Source organism: Miniopterus natalensis, chromosome X (genome assembly GCF_054644295.1).
Source record: "Miniopterus natalensis isolate mMinNat1 chromosome X, mMinNat1.hap1, whole genome shotgun sequence".
Taxonomy (NCBI): Eukaryota; Metazoa; Chordata; class Mammalia; order Chiroptera; family Miniopteridae; genus Miniopterus; species Miniopterus natalensis.
Genome location: NC_142103.1, coordinates 88830961 through 88847190, shown reverse-complemented (window position 1 = coordinate 88847190; position 16230 = coordinate 88830961). Strand labels below are relative to the sequence as shown.

At 41.7% G+C, this 16230-nt stretch overlaps 1 protein-coding gene across 2 annotated transcripts in view; it reads left to right on the top strand.

The window, feature by feature from the left end:
• GK (glycerol kinase) overlaps positions 1-14532 on the top strand; it is a 61628-nt gene extending 47096 nt beyond the window's left edge. The window contains exons 14-21 of one of the 2 annotated variants that reach the window (XM_016209553.2): positions 3155-3233; positions 4026-4122; positions 4685-4769; positions 5306-5426; positions 5552-5695; positions 8342-8422; positions 10404-10490; positions 12262-14531. In XM_016209553.2, the coding sequence (XP_016065039.1) occupies positions 3155-3233; positions 4026-4122; positions 4685-4769; positions 5306-5426; positions 5552-5695; positions 8342-8422; positions 10404-10490; positions 12262-12272 (705 nt within the window). In that variant the 3' untranslated portion in view covers positions 12273-14531. Of the gene's footprint in view, positions 1-3154; positions 3234-4025; positions 4123-4684; positions 4770-5305; positions 5427-5551; positions 5696-8341; positions 8423-10403; positions 10491-12261 lie in introns of both variants that reach the window. The other variant, XM_087813486.1, reaches the window with a different exon arrangement.
• The last annotated feature ends 1698 nt before the right edge of the window (positions 14533-16230 follow it).

Below are 16230 nucleotides of genomic sequence, written 5' to 3'. Positions count from 1 at the left end.
TCTATCGCTTTTTTTTTTCATTTCACTCACTAATTTCCTTTGTAGGATTTTTAATTGGTTATTTCTGTTTCTCTTTTGACTCCTGATTTCATGACTTTTTTTTCTTTTAATGGAAACCATGCTTTCATTTCTCTCTCTGATGACTTTTAGCACACACTCATTCTCAAGCCTTTGTCGGACTGGGCTGAGTTCTGCTCGAGCCGCCAGGTTTTGCCGGCTGATGGCTTAACAGATTGCGGCCTGTGTGTTGGGGTTGTCACCCTGCCTCTTCCATGGGAGCAGCAGCCTTAGGCCGCAAGTAGCCGGTCTGGGCTGCGAGCCTCCGTCCGCTGGCGGGACAGCGCCACCTAGGCCCGGCTTCAAGCACCGAGGCCCATCCTGTCCCTTGTTCCATCCAAAACGTTCTGGATCCCTTTTCCTCCAGAGGCCACTGCTCCTGCCCCGCGACACATACAGAGCCCGTCATGCTGGGCCTGCCACTCCTGCTCCATCCAGCGTTTCTGGTTTTGACTCAGCATGTGTTATTCCACTTTTCTCTTTTTCCCATTTTTCCTGTAATCCGCTGTGTTTAGAACAGAGAGGATTTTTTTTTTAAAAAAGTGCAAACTCACCACCTCCGTTGATGTGAACATCGACTTCTTTTTCATCGCCAAAATAATCTTTCATTTCCCCCTGCGCCCTGGCATGTGACCCATCTAGGCCGGACATGGTGACGTCTCTAGGTTCCCCTTTTCATTCTCAGTGAACAGGAATTGGGTCACATGATCCTTCGCTCGCTCTAAGGCTTAAAACTCATTTCACTGCTGAAATGTTTCCCACTCTTTCTAGTTGAGATTTTTTTTCTGAGCGCTAGAAGAGACTGACATGAAATAGAGTGGCTGGTTGGTTCTGCTTTCCTTCTCCCATCTATTAATAGTGCACTGTCTTCCCGAAGTTGGGTATTTTTCTTTCCTTGTTCATCTTTTTCTAAATGTTATTTCACAAAACAGAATCCCTTGGGGGCCTTTAATAGGATTAGGAACTTGAGGTTATTTAGGACTTGAGACTTCTGTATTCTGTCGCTAGGATACTGTACCCTGAGGCCAGGGTACTTGTCTTTCTTTTCCACCACTCCATCTCAGCCAGCCGACATGCAGTAAACACTCAATAAATATTGTTTACATACCATCCTATGTTATGCCACTGTGTCTATTTAAATGAGCTTCAAAGAGGGTTCCCTGTATCCCCCCACCTTGGTTTATTTAAATGTCCTTTCTCCCATCTCTTCTTTTGTTTGATTTATGACTATAGTGTTAAGGTTTTCTTTTTAGAGTTTTTCATCCCTCTCAAGCCAGGCTTATACCTAAAATAGGAGTATTAGTTAACCACTGCTATATAACAACATTACCACAAGTGTCAGTGGCTTAAAACCATGCCCATTTATTTATTATCCCACAGTTCCCATGGGCACAGCCTAGCTGGGCCCTCTGCTCAGGCAGCGGTCAAGGTGTTGCCGCGGATGCAGTCTCCTGTTTAGCTCCATCCTGTTCCACATTCACGCAGCTTTCTGGCTGAACTGAGTTCCTTGTGGTGGTAGGACGGAGGACTTCAGTTCCCTGCTTGCTGTCAGCCGTAGCCCGCCCTCCATTTCCAGAGGCCACCTGCAGTCCCTTTTCACCTGAAGACTGCTAACATGGCCCTTTGCGTCCTCAAAGCCAGCAAGGGAGGGACAGAGTCCAGAAGACAGGTGTGCTAATGAGCAACGTAAACACGCGCATCCCCTCACCTTTGACTAGTGCTCTTGGTTAGAAGCACATCAGAGGTCCCACCGTGTTTAAGGGGCACGGATCGCGCAAGGGTATGAACACCAGGAGGCAGGGATTCTGGGGGTCACCTTAGTTCAGAATCTGTCTGTTGCCTGGCTGGACTTGACTCAGCAGTTGAGCATCGACCTAGGATCCAGGAGATGGGGGTTCGAATCCCGGTCAGGGCACATGCCCAGGTTGTGGGCTCGATCCCCAGCAGGGGGTGTGCGGGGGGCAGCCGATCAATGACTCTCATCATTGATGTTTCTCTCTCTCCCCCTCTCCCTTCCTCTCTCTGAAATCAATAAAGATAGATTTAAAAATAAAGGTGTACAATTCAATGGTCTGAGTATATTCAAAGTCATGCAACCATCACCACAGTCCTAAGCAGACACTAATTTACTCTTTTGCTCTATGGATTTGCTTATTCTGGCTATTTCATCTAAATGGAGTCATACAATACATGGTCTTTTGTGACTGGCTTTTTTTTCTTCCCATGTTCTCAGGGTTCATCCGTGTTGTAGAACTTCATTCCTTTTCCCGGCCAAATATCCCATTGTGTGGGTACACTACATTTTATGTATCCATTCATCAGTCAGTGGAAACTTTTTAACATTTAAAAACTTAATGAAGCTACTATTTACATTCAGTAAAAACCTTCCCGAATGTTCTCATATTGGGCCTCCTAGTAGTTTGTTCAAGTAGGTGTTGCTATCGCCACCACCTTTTTATAGGTGAAGAAGTGGAGGCTCAGAAAGCCTGACCAGTGTGTCTAAGATCACAGCCTTGAAGAACCAGAACTCACACTCAGACCTGGTTCATCTGACTTCGAGTCACACGCTTCCTCCCTTATTGCCACAGCTGCCTCGCCCATCCCTTGGTGACACTGCTGCGCAGAATAATTACTTCGTAGTTATCGTCTTTGCTAACTTTTCTATTGTTGTTTCTTGATTTAACCTACTGTTGTTAGATACAGGAAATGGACTTGAAAAGAACTTTGAATACGACCTCTCTCGATAACTTTGCGGATAAGATGGGAATGTGTTCCAGGTGCTAATATACCTCAGTAGCCTAGCAACAGATAGAACAGTTGTACAAGCAGCAAACTGCTCAACACGTTGATGTCCACCTGTGGGGACAGGTCCAGGGGTGCGCTGGAGGGTTCTCTTTTCCATGTCTCATGAAGGACTTCTATAAGGACCTGGATTAAACTATGCTTGTGTTAGAAGACCTAGTGCATGATATTTGTAGAAGTCCCAAAGCTGAAATTTTTCAATTCTAGCCATCTGGTAGTGCCACATGCGGAGACTGCACAGGAAAAGTTTTCATAGTGATAACATATACTTCTCTTGGCTTCCTTTTTTCCATAGGGCTCTGTGGCTATAGCCGGTGCTGTTATCCGCTGGCTAAGAGACAATCTGGGAATTATAAACAGCTCAGATGAAATTGGTGAGTATGTTCTAATGAAAGGTTCTCATCTAAATAATGAAAATTTTTAGTATTTTACCTTCGCAATCCGTTAGTTACTTGTGCTTTTGCCCCATGTGCGACATTAAATTCTATGGATCCCTATTACAAGTTTGATTTATACATAAAAGACTAGTTTGTGAAGATTTATAAAACAGCGAATTGACATATTTAGTGGTGGTTATTAATAAACTGGCAAGGTAGGGCATAAAAATTACCCAAGTGTAAAATTGAACACCAAAGATTGCCAGAACCTGCAGGGGAAGTAGTCCAGTTAAATTTATCTGATGAGAAAGAGCTTTAACTCTTGGATTAGAGTGAGCATTACAACTCCAGCACCTATAATTTAGGTATTAATGTGGCTATTTTCCATTTATGGATCATTATTTTGAGCTCACCTACCCACTCTTTCATCTACTTGTTTAATTTTGCCTACTTGTCTAATCACATTTCTGATTAGAGATGCACTGGAGGCCACTTCATATTTTAGTCAGCAACATTAAAAATAGTGGAAATGAGCTAAAGTACCTTAACGAAACTAATCCAGTTCTTTTATTTGAGGGACTGGGTTACATTTTAGTGGTGGTGTTCAGTGTGGGGTGATTTATTTTGGTTGTTCCTAGCATACTGCTATAATTAGGAACATTTTATTGTACTAATGAGTAGGAAACCAAAAGCCCTGTCCTAAGATTTTTTAAATAGACATGTTTATTGACTAAAGTAAGTGGGATATATAGAATGATTTTTAGTTTTGTTTTTCTTTTTCACTGTCAGAAAAGCTTGCTAAAGAAGTAGGTACTTCTTATGGCTGCTATTTCGTCCCAGCGTTCTCAGGGTTATATGCACCTTACTGGGAGCCCAGTGCAAGAGGGTAAGAATTAAAAATAAGGTATGCTTTCGTGGGTCTAATAATTTACAAGTCAGTACTTTCCTGTCTATTGTCAAGTGATTCTAAAGTATTGAGGAAACCTTTTCTATTTGGAGAGTATAGTTTCATATCCTTTTATCTCCAAGAAGTTACAAATCATCTGACAATAAGCCCCTACTATGTCCACATTCATATTAGTGTTTTATCTTTTATCTTCAAGGCATCTGCAAAGGGACATCATCGAGATCGATGCTGATTTGGTTTTATATTTTTGTCATCTATTCAGATGGATCTTGAACTTTTTCATATGTGGATGCAGGATTGTGGACCACAAGGACTTTCTAAACTACTTAACGTTTATGTCTAGTTTTTTGGTGTGGTTTTTTTTTTTAGTTTTTTTTTTTTTTTTTTTAGTTTTTTTGTTTGTTTGTTTTTAGTTTCTATTTTCCCCCCTGAACATTTCTATCTACCAAATTGAACCTTTCTATATTCAGGGCATTTCAGATTGATGACTTGTTTCTTATCACTCTCATCACTCTAACCTCAAAAATCCTTGAATTTTTAGGATCATCTGTGGGCTCACTCAGTTCACCAATAAATGCCATATTGCTTTTGCTGCATTAGAAGCTGTTTGTTTCCAAACCCGAGAGGTAATAAATATGGACTTGCTTTCTTACACTTCACCTGCTTTTATCATTCTTAAACAAATTACATGAGTGTCAGAAATTTATTGACTGCTTAATACATCTATTAAATACTTAATCGAAAACTAAACCTGCCTAAACACTAATCTGAGAAGTGTAAGCGTTTGTTCTTTTTCCAGCTGGCATTACCTTCTGAGTTCTGTCATCTGCCAGGCACTGGGCACTTTATGGTTGGGGACATGCTGAGTGGGACACGTCAGGCAAAGGGAATTGCACCAACAGGCCTTGGGGCGGGAAACCCGAGTATAAAACACACTTGTTCGGTTTCACCGGACCTTTTGGCTAGAAGTATGAGGACCGAGGTGTTAGGGGACAAAAAGCTGGTTGTGAGCAGACCCAGGAGCGCTTAGAGGACCTGTGTGAGGAGCCTAAACTTTATCCTGTAGGCTTTGGGAAGCCCTTGAGCACTCCTTTCGTAGATCACCGCTCCCGGGGAACGTTACTGTGAAGTAGCTCATGCTCACTGCGTTGGCTTATTTAAGATCCTGGATGCCATGAACCGCGACTGTGGGATTCCGCTGAGCCACCTGCAGGTGGATGGAGGAATGACCAACAACAAGATCCTCATGCAGCTGCAGGCGGACATTCTGTACATCCCCGTGGGTGAGTGGGCCCCGCCCGTCCCCCGCACTGCTTCCTGCGGGAGCGCTGGGCGCCGGGCGTGTGTTGAAGCGCAGGCGCGGAGGCCGGTGCGGGGCCCGCGCTGACTGGCGCCGCTCTCCCCTCAGTGAAGCCCTCCATGCCAGAGACCACCGCCCTGGGGGCTGCCATGGCCGCGGGGGCCGCAGAAGGAGTCGGCGTCTGGAGCCTGGAGCCCGAGGACCTGTCAGCCGTCACGATGGAGCGCTTTGAACCCCAGATCAATGCTGAGGGTACGTTTGAAAAATGAAACTTTTTATTTATTTATGGTGTGAGCCCGTGATTTAAAAGATAGCATTTATCTTCATTACTTATACACATATCCAGCCGTGTCTAAATAGGAGGCCCTGGGCTGTAGTATCAGCTGGGCATTGCGAACTGCTGCGTTCTAGAACTAGGAGGCGTTTGGTGAGGCCCCGAGGCTCGGCGAGACTCCCCTCTCAGGCTTCCTTTATGTCGAGGTTGGCACTCTCACCCACTCATTCTACTGTGTTCTGGGAGGTGTTATTTTTAATTCAGGGACCTTATAATTGACCATAGAGACCCTTGAGTCCATTGACCATGTGCCAGACACTGTGCTAGGTACTGGGGAAGGGAAAATGAAACTTTTCATGGTATAGTGTGAACACAACCTCGGCGAGAGAGAGCTTGCCTTTCTGTTTATAAGTCAAGGGACTCGGGACAATAGCAAATGCTACTGTTTCAGGTTTGGCTACTAAGCATGTTGGGCTACTCTGGATGAGTGTGGATGAGAGAAATTGTTCCTTATTTTAAAAGAAACAAACTTCTAGGATCACGTTTTTACTGCTCATGTGTTACAGTCGTTTTGTGTAGGATAACACTGCCACACTATCAGTTCTAGCTTGTTTGAATAGCTTTTAAAGAATTTTTTTTAAATGTGTTTTTATTAATTTTACGGGGGGGGGGAGAGAAACATAAGTGATGAGAGAGTCATTGACCAGCTGCCTCCCGCACGCCCCCTGCCGGGGATGGAGCCCGCAACCCGGGCCTGTGCCCTGACCGGGAATCGAACCTCGATCTCCTGGATCCTAGGTCGACGCTCAACCGCTGAGCCACACCCGACAGGCTGAATAGCCATTTTTAAAAGGGAGAAGGGAGACATATCAGTGACCCACCCCTAATGTCTACACAGGATTGTCTTTGGTGCCAATGGACAAGTTTTAGGACATGATTAGCTGGACTAAGGGATAGTCTGGTAAATCTGAAGCACAGCAGGGCTAACCTGACAAAAGCAGCAACAGTTTAAATAAATGAGTATTAAATATTCACTTTTCAACAAACTAAACTAAGGTCCAAGCTCTGACTGACACCTTTATTAAAATAGTATAGTGCTAAAAAAAAAAAAAAAAATAGTGCTTCATCTCTTAAGTTGAAGCAAATTTGAGTACAAAAATAAGGTTTTATGTGCACTGAATTTGGTTTTCTAACTTTAAAAACCTATGCATAAAAATAGCATGAAAGTGAATTTTGAGCTATTGGGAAATAAGCTTCAAATGCATTTTTAATTTTCTGGAAGACTATGCCAGCGCTTCTTAATTTAATTCATTCTTTCCCATATACAAGAGAGTGGATTGTAATACTAATGACTTTAAAGTCAGACAGTATGCCATGTACCTTGATGCAGAAATGTGTTTCAAAAGTTAATAGTCTATCTGGAAATAATTTTTCACTTTTGCAATATTGGATCAAACATGAAGTTCAATTTTTTTTCATGTTCTGAAAAAAATCAACTTTTTAATAAGCAAATAATGTTCACAGCAAGTATATGGTCTTGAGATGCTAATCCCACTCCGAAATCAAGGAAGTTTTGTGCAAAAAGTTAAGGATCACTGTCTCCTGAGAAGTATCTTTGAGGTTTTTAAGGCTCTGGCCCAGAGTTGATCAGTTATCAATTGTCCTTCCATTCACCAGCCCCTCTCTCTCCCCACAACACACAAATGCACACACACAGGAATCAGCCACTAGATGTAGATAGTTAGTTCTTACAGCAAATGTTTGTTTAGAGCTGACTACAGGCCAGAAACTGTCGTTATGTGGGGATATAGAGATGAAAAAAGACCACCAAGTCCTTGCCCTCCAGGAGACTCAAGGATCCTGGGAGAGGCAGACAAACCATGAAGAGTCAGTGTAGACGCTGATCTGAGGTGTGTGTGAGGTGCTGTGGGAGTCGGAAGAGGGCCAGCAGTGGGCCAGTGGAAAGCTTTCTGAATCGAGTGACATTTGAGCAGTGCCTCGCAGGAGCTGCAGGCTCAGGGTGCTGTGAGAAGGCTGGGGAGCTCGAAAGAAGGGCAGCTTCATGCATGTTGCCTATCAGGGGTGCAGGGTATGTGTAGACGCGCCCGTGCCCATTTCTGTCTAGTCCTCTTAGTGTGGGTTTCCACCTAAAGAAATCCTGTCTGGCAGGAATGCAATTTGAACCCTGTGAGAAATCAATGCTTGTTAAATCCTTTGGCTGGACCAAAAATAATTCTAGTCTTTCCACATTATAGCATACCCCTCCCTGTATCCCAAACAACACCCCCCCCCCAAAAAAAAAAAAGAGAAATCAGATGAAATGAGATTCCCCTTTCTCATTTGTCACCACTTGCTTGCAAAGGGCCTGGGCTGAGCAGGCGGCCTGTGTCCCATTCTCCTGTCACCCTGCAGATCGTGCTGGATTTCCCCCCCAGCCTCCAAACAGGCTTGTCCCCCAGCCACTGGCCGTCACCAGCAACCACACTGGCTCAACCCTGAGCCCTGGTAAAGCCCCACATCGCATCATGTGTAACAATTTGTCAAGAGTGAACCTAAGTACGGTGCTTCGAACAGCTCAGGAACCTGCCTTTCATGTGTGTGTGTTGCCTGCCTTCTGTTTCTAGAAAGCGAAATTCGTTATTCTACCTGGAAGAAAGCGGTGATGAAGTCAATGGGTTGGGTTACAACCGAGTCTTCGGGAAGTGGTAACTATGTTTTTATCATCACTGCCACTGTCTTTGTATGTTAAGTAGCTTATTTAAGTATCTGCCCATTTCTACTTAGCAAAGCTGCTCTGAAGGAAAGCATTGCCATATATCCAGAGTTTCTAACATTTTGAAAACACTTTAAAGTTCTAAACATGAGTTGTAAATTGTCAGGTTGATGTGCATACATCCTGCCATGTCGTTCCTTATTAGTTTATTCGATTGATTGCTTAGTTTTCTAAAAGTAAAATTATTTCTAGTTTCTTCTTTTGTCTAGTTTCTTCTTAATGAAAAAAAATAATCAACTGCAGCCTTTGTTGTTTTCTTCTCTCTTAATGTCTTACTTTACTTTTTGGGAGGCCGTCTTCATGACCTGAACCAACCAAAAGCTATATTGATTTCAGAATATATTTCACAACTTCCTAAGCTGATTCCAAGTCCTTAGCAAGTGTATATTATGGGAATTCATTGGACTCAGAGAGGAAGAAAGGTACCAAACATAGTAAATTAGAAGTGTCATAATAAGTAAGGAAATGCTCTTGGAAGAAAACAGGACTGTTTTTTCTAATCGTTTAGGTAGGAAAGTATTCAGCTTAAGTAGATATTTAGTTATAAATGGCCTTAAGCTTCTTCAACATGCCTGTGCTGTTTAAACGGGCCTTTCATATAACATAATATTGTAATTATTTGCTCAATGCAAGATTTGGAACATAATGAATGGAACAATGACCAGTAATATATTGAAGCATAACCTGCCTTCCAATCCCAAAGTGGGTGCAGAACCACTTTTATTTTATTTATATTTATTTATTTATTTATTTATTTATTTATTTATTTAATTTTATTTATTGATTTGAGAGAGAGACATCAATTTGTTGTTCTGTTTTCATTGGTTGATTCTTATATGTGCCCTGACTGGGGATCAAACCTGCAACCTTGGTGCTCTAAACAACTCAGCTACCCGGCCAGGGCCAGTTTTGATGTATCTGGCTTTTAGGAGAAGCTTCTGGAACCATCCACTAGCACAGGTCACTGTGATCTGTATTTTTAGCCCGGGGTGTTTCTACTTGAAGCTTTTGTGTTTTTTCTCCTAAGTAAGCTTAATATCCTTTCTTTTTTTTTTTTCTTTTTTTTTTTTAATCTTCACCCAAGGATATTTTTTCCATTGCATTTCAGAGGGTGGAACAGGGAGAGAGAGAGAAACGTCGATGTGAGAGAGATACGTCGATTGGCTGCCTCCCACTCACACGCCAACCAGGGCCCGGATCGAGCCTGCAACCGAGGTCCACGCCCTTGACTGGAATCGAACCCACGACCCTTCAGCCTGCGGGCCAACCCTCTAACCACTGAGCCCAACCGGCCAGGGCGCTATCTTTTTTTCTTTCAATCTTTTATTCTGAGACTCAGTCAGAAAGCATCAAAACAGCCATGTTCTCAGGCAATTTTTCAGAATGCAGATTAAAATACAACTTAGTTTTCAAATGAGAGTAATATGAACAGTCGGGTGCATTTCCTTATATACCAAATTCTATTTGAAAAAAGCAAACAAAACCAATAAGGGTTGAAATCTGTTTTCAGTATGTTAATATAATTTTTCTGATATCCAGAGGATCTATACTTTGAACTGGGGAGGGGTCCGGTTGCTTACTTTGTGTGTTTGAGGGGATAAAGCTAAAGTCAACGGCCTCCCAAAAAGCTCTCCATCGGCTTCCTCCGGCTTTGGCAGCGGAAGGCGGATGGCCCGTGTGCTTTATGTCCTTGGCTACCTGTGGCATGCTACCTGTATTGTTTGTTGATTGTCACAAGCCTTCAATATTGATTATATTTTTGATTGGAAGTAATAACTCTTTGCTAGCTTTTATGAATATACTATTTTTATAACTTGTTTTGCTATCATGTGATTCTTAACACAAATATTGTAATTATGTGTCTCTCTTTTGGTTTGCTTGACGGGAATTCCCTTCTACTTGGATGACCACAGGTGACCCTAGTATCTTCTGTAGTCTACCCTTGGGCTTTTTTATAATGAGTAGCATGGTAATGTTTATCGGAGCAAGGTACATCTCAGGTCAGTTACTCTTTCAATTAGACAATTTTATTAGTTAGCGTGAATGTATTTGTATATAACTCCGCAGGAAGTTTTCAGTGTTTTTTTTTTTCATTTTTCCTATGCTTAGGAACCTGGAAAATCCATTAAAGGTCTAATTAGCCTAATGACTCTTTTGTGGCAGTCGGAATTAAAGATTGTGGCTCTGCTCAACCTCTTATTTTTAGTAGACAATCTATCTGAGGGGCTGCATTCTGCTCTCAGCTACAGCCATGAGCCAGAGTGAAAGTCTACTGTTAATGCCACCTGCCAGGACTTTCAGAGTGGCAGGTGAAAAAGTATAATTTTGGACATTAATGAAATTGGCTTTCAAATGTACATAAGATGTTTTTCATACTACAAAAATTTGCTATGAATGGCTTAAGATTTTAATTCTGGTAAGAGTTTTGGCCAGAGTGTGTTAGCAGAGTTTCCACAAAATTCTAAAACTGGGGGAAATTTATAATCACTTTTGCTTTAGTTAAAAGAATACATTTTGTGAACTGAAGTTTTTAAAACTATTGCTTAAATAAATCGGGGTTGTATTAGAACTGAATTATTATTTTTGTACCTTAATTTCTACTGAATATTCTTATGAAAGTAAACTTGCTCAGCATGTGATGAAATACGTTGCATAACCTATATTAATATAAATATAATCATCATTTTGGAAGCTATTCCTGATGATAGCTCAATTTTTCTTCAAATTGATTGGCTAAAATGGAAGTAACTTGTTTCATATGTTGCCAAGAGAGTGAAACATTTTAAAAATCTTCATGATTAGGGAGAGTTAAATTCTTTCTCTTAATTAATTAGATGATGGCCTGGTTTTCAAATGTAAAATTTAAACTTTATTGATATGAGGGAAACATGTGTGTGTACAAATCTGACAGGCCTTAATTCAGCTTGCCATTTTCAGTTTAGTGCTATATATAAACATGGACTGAAAATTATTTACATCAACAGGAAATTAGGTTATCTTTTTATTAATGATAAAATATGGGCTACTTGCATGAAAATTTAAAACTAAGACTACCTTTTTCTGTATTCTCCATATTTACGGTGAATTTGCTCAAATCTTCTGCTTCCATAATAACCACACTTTACGTTGGTATTAGTGCTTTACACCTTACAAAGCGCTTCTGTGTATGTAAATCTATAGCTAAGTAGCAGATGTCTGTTTTCTTGGAAGAGGCCAGATATTCCCCAGAAGAACTGGAATTTAAATTTGTAAAGAAATTTATATGCTGTTTTGGGGAAAGTTCTATTAGCTTTTCAGTATCCTCGGGTGTTTTTGGCTGCACAATGATCATCTGGAAAAGGAAAGGAAAGAACGTTGCAGCTAAATGTTCCCATTGACTTTCTTTCCCACTCTCTGTTTCCCCTTTGCCACCAAGACAGGATGAAAACTGCGACATGCAGCCTGTCTCTAAGCCAAAAGATGCATTAAGTTTCCAAATTCCTAGGCTTCCAAAATGGGTATGGTTACCATCTTAGGTTCTCTGTTGGTAACATATGCTGAGATTTGAGAACAGTGGAAATTGTTTGCCTTGGTAAACAAATAGCAAAATTGTTACTATTTGCTAATTTTGGAACTGGCCATTATATTCGTTGCATTTTTAACCGTGAAGCAATGTTTAGAAACCATATGGAATTTCTAACTCTGTAAATGCTTAAATAGTCTTCATTGCTTTAACTCCTGAACTGCATGTATGTTGTTATTGACATATTTGGTTTTTGCCCCCAATTTTAGGTGTCCCATAAATAATACCAACTCACGGATTCCAGCAATGGGAGCTCTTTACCTAACAAGAGACTCCAGCGATTCTCTCTTAATCTGATGACACTATTAATAGACTCTGATTTTATTTATAAGCCACTTGCTGCATGACCCTCGAAGTAGACCTGTGGCTCGAAATAAAGAAAATGCAGCAGAAAGAATGCTATAGAAACATTTGGTGTGTTTTTTAACATCAACCGTAAGATTGGACCGGCCACCTTTGGAGCTGAGCCCTCCTTTGGCATCACTCCCGCCCCAGTTCCTCTAAGATCTAGGAAGAATCCAGGCCCTGTCCATTGGCAGCTTTCCTCCAGCACAGCCCCATGCTCATGGGCCAGGGTTTGATTCCCTGCACTACACACACGCGATCAAGGGGATTGCTAACCGCCTCAAAATGAGCAGGCCCCCAAAGTTCTCTTTTCTGATGAGGGAGACCACAGAATCTTCACTGAATGTTTAAATGGAATCCTCTACTAAATTCTTAAAATGAAAATTTCGTATTCTCATAGCTTAGATGTTTTTCTGGAAAGTATTTGCCAAAACCAAAATTCTTCAGACATTTTACACCGTCTCACTAATTACACTGAATTGCTGTCCGGATCTTCTAGGGAAGGACATTTTCCCCCCTTTCCCCCCATCTCTCCTTTTTAAATTTTTTACTTTATATGTATAACATACATGCCTATATATTTTATATACTGAGGGTAGCCCATTTATAAATTAAGGGTACATTTTACATGGCTTCACTAATTACACTGAATTTGTGTCCAGATCTTATAGAGAAGAACACTTTTTTTTCTTTTTATATTTCTTACTTTGTATGTATTACATACATGCCTATATATTTTATATGCTGAAGGTAGCCCATTTATAAATTAAGAGCACATTGTATTCATTAGGGTATAATGGGACTGGTCTTAAGCGGACCGCTATGTGTATAAGTATCTTGGGGAAGACGGCTGTATATGTTTTGGAGCAACAATTATACATATTATTTACCAGGAGAAATTTTTTCTTAAAGAGCCAACATTTGAAACTTAAAGTATGTGTCCTATGTCAATAAAAGAAAATATACTTTATTGTGACTTCAACTATATTTTTATACCTTACATTTTTATTTAAAATTTTGTGGAATACTACAGTAAGTGTTGTTTTGAAACACAAGGACTAGTCCCTATAAAGTTATTTTCCTTTGACATAATTTTAAACATATTTGGGATCCTTTTGAGAGGATGTCAAAAATGGTTAAAGATTAAGTAAAAAAACAACAACCTTAGGAATAAAGCCAAGATCACTTTCCATCCAAATATGTTATTAATTGCTGATAAGCAATTATAATTTCTATTTGGGATGACAGAATTACCTCTGCTTACCGTCACAACTAAAAAAGGTTTACTATTAGAAATGCTTCCAGTGAAACCAAGAATTTCTCAAAATATTTAGTATTACGTGTGCCTAATCTAGCTTCTTGATGTCGATTTTAAAAGCATCTTAAAATTAATTGCTGTTTACTACAAACAATATATTGCCTCTTAATTATTTTATTCAATCAGTGCTGAAAATGGAAAAATATTTATATGTTAATATAAAAAGTTTTGTTTGGAGTTAATGCTAACTTGGATTTGCAGTTCTCATTGTGCTGTTTCTAAATTGTTGAATCTTCTGGGTTTTATTGATGCTGGTGCCACTTTAGTGACATAAATATTATAGAAAGGTACTGTGAAATTACTACTTTGTGGCAGGGTACTTTGCAACATAATTATGTCTCTACAAAGGTAGGTTAAGTTCATTGTAAAGAATTGTGAAAATCACTGTTCAAAAAATTCTAAGAATACATCAACTTTCTATAAATTGCAATATTTATAAATGTTTGAAATTGTACACATTGATATTTCATGATAAATGTACTTAAAATAAATCGACCCCTCATTCTTACTGGCATCGCTCATTTACAGACTATAACTTAGATCTAAGTTAAATTAAGAGAGATGTTTAGGAACCGGGAAGCTCGGCTGTTAGCACTTGATCAGGCACATTCTGAAGAATTCACTCGCCCAGAAAGTCGTTTCTGGAGTGTCGAGCACCTCAGCCGTTTTATTACGAAAGGCTGCGCTGTCCTAGTTCAGCGTCCAGGAGACGCCCTGGCGAGGTCGGCGATAGGGCCTCGCCCGGCTCCCCGAGGCCTCCTGCTTTCATTCCCTTTGTTTTCCTCTCCCTGGCCGAGTTGCTGGAGTCAACAGCCAACACCTTAATCTTTTGCTCTCCAACTAATCGGTGAAATAAATGACGCATCTTTGCTTCTGTAATGATATCTTAGTGTGTTTCTTTGAGGTGCCCCAGGGCCCAGTTCTTTGTTTATGGGTGTTTTATATCATGCAGGAATGAAGAATGCTAGCTATTTCGGAGAAACCACCAAATGGGAGGTGTCACAGCAGAGAAACTAAAACGTTGACAGTAGAGTAGGTAGTACTTACCTCATAGTGTCTTCCTAATAGTAAAAAGAAGTACCAAAATTATTTTTACAGCTTTAATGAAACATAACTGATATATATAGGAAACTGCATATATTTCATGTGTGCAATTGGATGAGTTTGGACATATGCATACACCTAACATACCGTCAGTGCCATCAAGGTAACAAATACATCCAGCACCTGCAAAGCTTCCTGTGTCCCTTTGCTCTGTGTGTGTGTGGTAAAATGCTTAACCCCTGATCTACCCCCTTAAATTTTTAAGGGCGCAGCACCGTATTGTTAACTGTGGGCGCTGTGTTGTTCAGGGATCGCCAGGGTCTATGCACCCTGTATAACCAACCTTACACCCACTGAACCACCCAGCATGACGCGTTCCGGGCCCATCCGTGTTAAAATGGTAGGATTTCCTTTTTCAAGGCTGAATACTACTCTGCCCTAGGCACGCACCACACTTTCTGCAGCCATTTAGTAAATAGCAGATGACTTCAGTCCTCGCCAGAGCACCCATCGGGGGGAGGCTGGTTAAATGACCTGGGAGAGCGCAGGGCTGAAGGCGGGCGGCCTCGGGAGACGATGCGGACACGGTCCAGGAGCGCGGCAGCCCGCAGGGCGAGCGAAAAGGGGTGCAGGGGCGTGGGCGCGCCACCTTTCTATTTACAAAGGAGAGAGCCTGGCCGGTGTGGCTCAGCGGTTGAGCATCGACCTAGGATCCAGGTGATCGCCGTTCGATTCCCGGTCAGGGCGCAGGCCCGGGTTGCGGGCTCCATCCCCAGCAGGGGGCGTGCGGGAGGCAGCCGATCAGTGACTCTCTCATCATTGATGTTTCCCTTCCTCTCTCTGAAATCAATAAAGGTATATTTATATATATATTAAATAAAAATTTTAAAAATAAAAAAGCTGGATCAGACTGGTGAATCTCAGGGAAGGTGGTGGGTGGGGAGAGGTTAACCAAGAGCTTACACGCATGTATGCAGCACCCGCGGGCACAGTGCGGGGAAGGCCTGGGGAGGGAGTGGGGGCGGGGTGGAGGGGCCAAGGGGGAAAGGGAGACATCTGGAATATTTTCCACAGTAAAGGTTTTTCAGAAAGGGCTGGGATGCCTGTCCGTGCTGGAAGGCATAGAAGCAGCTGTTAATAGTGTTCACTCGTGTTCCAGCCCCTGGCGACCCTGTGAGCCACGCCCACGCCGCCCTGTCCTCAGCAGGCTATAGAGTCCTGCTCGGCTCCATAGCCTCATGACTGGCTTCTTCTATGAGCCCACCCATGTCCTGTTTGGTCTCCCTCTCCTCCCGCGGCCTTCTTTTCCCCAGCATTATTGTCTCTCCCAAAGAACCCTGCCTTCTCATGATGTCCCCAAAGTAGGACAGCTTCAGTTCTGTCGTTTTTGCCTCCAGTGATGTTCAGCTCTAGCTTGATTAGCTCTTGCCTTTCGGGCGGTCCAGGGTATCCATAGAGCTCTCCTCCAACA